General features: G+C 47.1%; 1 protein-coding gene across 1 annotated transcript in view; it reads left to right on the forward strand.

Moving 5' to 3' along the window:
- Positions 1 to 2,002, forward strand: part of LOC145490212 (uncharacterized) — a 2,906-nt gene extending 904 nt beyond the window's left edge. The window contains exon 1 of the mRNA XM_081469331.1: positions 1 to 2,002. This exon is cut by the window's left edge and continues 904 nt beyond it. Coding sequence (XP_081325457.1) covers positions 1 to 742 — 742 coding nt within the window. The 3' untranslated portion in view covers positions 743 to 2,002.
- The last annotated feature ends 1,311 nt before the right edge of the window (positions 2,003 to 3,313 follow it).

Raw genomic sequence — 3,313 nt, forward strand, 5'->3', positions numbered from 1 at the left:
AGTTCTGCCTGAAGCGAAATTTTCAGGGCAAGAAGATGTGCGTGAACTTCTACGGGACTTCGAGATCTACGTGACAGTTAACGAGTGGACGGACGAGAAAGCAGGCCAGTACTTGGCTGTGTATTTGAAAGACGATGCAAAAGCTTTTAATCACCAACAGTTGGGGAGTGTGAAGAAGAGTTTTTGCGAATTGTTCAAGGCCTTGAAGCAGAGATACGAGGGAGGACTGGCCTTGTTGAAATACAAGAGAGATTTTAATTCCAGGATCCGTGAAGACGGTGAACCACTTCATTCGTACCTGGCTGATCTGCAAATGGCCTACCACAGAGCCTATGCGCCCCCTACAGTCGATGAACTACCAGAAAGCCGATCTGCAGTACAGAAAAGGAAACACAACGAACAAATCGGCGCTCTTCAGTATTATGAGGCAAGGAAGGCTGAGGATGTGTTATGTCAATTTGTTAACGGTCTCAAGAAGGAACAAAGGGAAATATTGATCAGGCAAGACGATCTTCTGCGTACTCCAGTTGAAACCGTTGTCAAAAGGATTGCCACACTGGAGGAGGAGAGTGGTGGAGTGCCAAAGGTGGCTTCTGTGAGTGAAACAAGTGGAGTTGACAATCCTTCAAGTGCTAACAACCAGCTCAGTGACTTTGAGGAAATTGTTAGTAGGGCAGTGGAACAGAAGCTAGAGCAGGAGCTCCCAAGGCCCTATGTCCGCAGCAGTACCGAGAGGAGGTAAACGGACCGGTAGGCAGAGGCCTGGACCAAAGCCTACTGATGTCTGCGGAGCCTGCAATGGCGGTGGTCACTGGACCCGTAGCTGTCCAACTTTAAACGAGAGCGGGGCTGGCCGAGGATCCCGTCTCCAGCCCTAAATGCAAGTAAAGGGGCCAACTACCCATACCGTTCTCCTACTGTTAACACTGTACACAAAGTTAAGGCTGCAGGTAGGAAGAGTTATTATGCTGAGGGGATTGTGAATGGAGAGAGAAGTCAGTATTCCTAGTTGATACTGGTGCTGAGGTGAGCCTGATATCTTCAAGTACTCCCGGGTTGGCAGTCAAGGATTCAAAAGTCTCTCCTGTTTCAATTACACATCAGCCCATTACAGTTCGTGGGGAAGCAGAAGTACTGTTGGAGCTGGGGGATGTTCAAACGCAGTGGAAATTTCTCGTAGTCGATAACCTCGGGGACTCTGTGCTAGGAGCAGATTTCATTGAGAGTCATCATAGGAGTTCTTGGGGGATTCGAGGTGGTGCCCCGTGGTTAGATGATTGGAAAATACCCCTAGTTGATCATCGCAAATGCAGTAATATTTTGGTTGAGAACTATTCTCCCGTAGTGGCCAGGTGCACAGTAGAATTGCCTGCAAGACATCAGGTCCTGATTCCTATGCGGACTAAGGATGGAGACAGCAGAACTGGGCTGTTCGAGTCCACAAGAGCCCCTGGTGGGGTGTTGTTGTCGAAAACTGTTGTCGATGGTGACAAGAATGGAGGGTTTTAGGTGAAAGCTGTTAATTTGTCTGATAAGAGTGTGATGCTGTTCAAGAACCAGAAAGTTGGGATTCTTTCTGACATTGATGACTGTTCAGAACCTTTGAACCGTGCTTCGGGAACTGATTGCCCAACTGTGTGGTATGTCAAAACAGACAGCGACCTTAATGGTGTTCAGAAAGAACAACTCGAAAATTTACTGCTGTGTTATGCTGATGTTTTTTCAAAGGATAAACGTGACATTGGGAAATATTCCGAAGGGGTGCAGCATCAGATCCCCTGTAGCACCTGAAAGCAGGTGCTACTCCAGTTAAACAGCAGCTTCGTAGAGTCCCTTTTGCGTACCAAAAAGGAGTCAAGTCAGATTTGAAAGCTATGTTGGAAGATGGGATTATTGAGAAATACACCTCAGAATGGGCTAGTCCCCTGGTCATTGTGAGGAAACCTTCGGGGAATCTGAGAATATGTGTCGATTACAGGAGATTAAATGAAGCTACAAGGGTAGCCAGTTATCCTCTTCCCAACATGACTGAAACATTGGAGCGGCTAGCCGATGCCAAGTTTTCCACTACAATTGACATTGTCTCTGGCTACCATCAGATTGAGCTGGCTCCTGAGGACAGGTACAAGACTGGTTTTGTTTCACCCTTTGGATTGTTTCAGTATTGTCGCTTACCGTTCGGTCTCGCAGGAGCACCAGGAACGTTCCAGGCAGTAATTGAGGACATGCTTCAAGTGTTGGAGAGGTTATTGCAAACTATCGGGAAATTTGGGTTTAAGTTATCTGGAAAGAAGTGCCAGTTTGCCACAAGGTCTGTCAAGTTCCTTTGTCATGGTATTGACAAAGATGGTATTCGGCCACAACCAGAGAAGTTGGATATAATCCGAGACTGGAAGACCCCTCAAGATGACGCAGAACTTCGCCGGTTCCTGGGTGTTTGTACATTTTGGAGACGGTTTGTGAAAGGTTTCGCACGCATTGCAGTTCCACTTCATGAACTCCTGAACAAACTGGAATTTGTACGGACATCTCAATGTGAAAGTGCTTTCAAACAGCTTAAGGAAATTCTGTGTGCTTCACTGACTTTGAAACTTCCAGATAGACAGGGGCGTTTCATGGTTTCTTGTGATGCATCTGACAAAGCAGTTGGTTTTGTCCTAGAGCAGTCTGACGTCAGTGGGGGTAGAAGACCGGTGGCTTTTGGAGGGCGGAAACTTAACAAGGCCGAATGCAATTATTCAACTACGGAAAAGGAATGCCTTGCAGTAATTGAGGCCCTGAAAGCCTATCGACCATATTTGCTTGGACGTGAGTTTGACTTGTTCGCTGACCACGAGTCTTTAAAGTGGCTTCTCACCCGAACCAAGGAACACAGTGGACGGTTGTGGAGATGGGTTGACAAGTTTAGGGAATTCCAATGCAGAGTTCACCACATTGCAGGAAGTAAGAATACAGTTGCAGATGCCTTAAGTAGAGTCCAAGGAGTAAAGGCTGACGCACAGGAAGCATGGTCCCTCGACTTTGTCAGAAAGCAACAGGACAGTTGCCCGACTCTTTCCAAAATCAAGTTCTTTTATAAGGAGTTGCCTAAACTGAGTGTGGGGAAGGATGGCATTCTCAGGCATAGTTGCAGTGACGATTCTGGCTCAGAGCAAATAGTTATCTCGCGAAATCTTCCATCAAGGGCCCTTCAAATGATGCACGACGAGCTGGGTCATTTCGGAACAGCCAAGACTTCTGCAAGGGTCAAAGAGAGGTTTTTCTGGCCGTCCATGTCACTGGATATAGAGGAATGGTGCCGGAACTGTTTGCC

The sequence above is a fragment of the Orbicella franksi genome, chromosome 6 (assembly GCF_964199315.1).
Source record: "Orbicella franksi chromosome 6, jaOrbFran1.1, whole genome shotgun sequence".
In the NCBI taxonomy this organism is placed as follows: domain Eukaryota; kingdom Metazoa; phylum Cnidaria; class Anthozoa; order Scleractinia; family Merulinidae; genus Orbicella; species Orbicella franksi.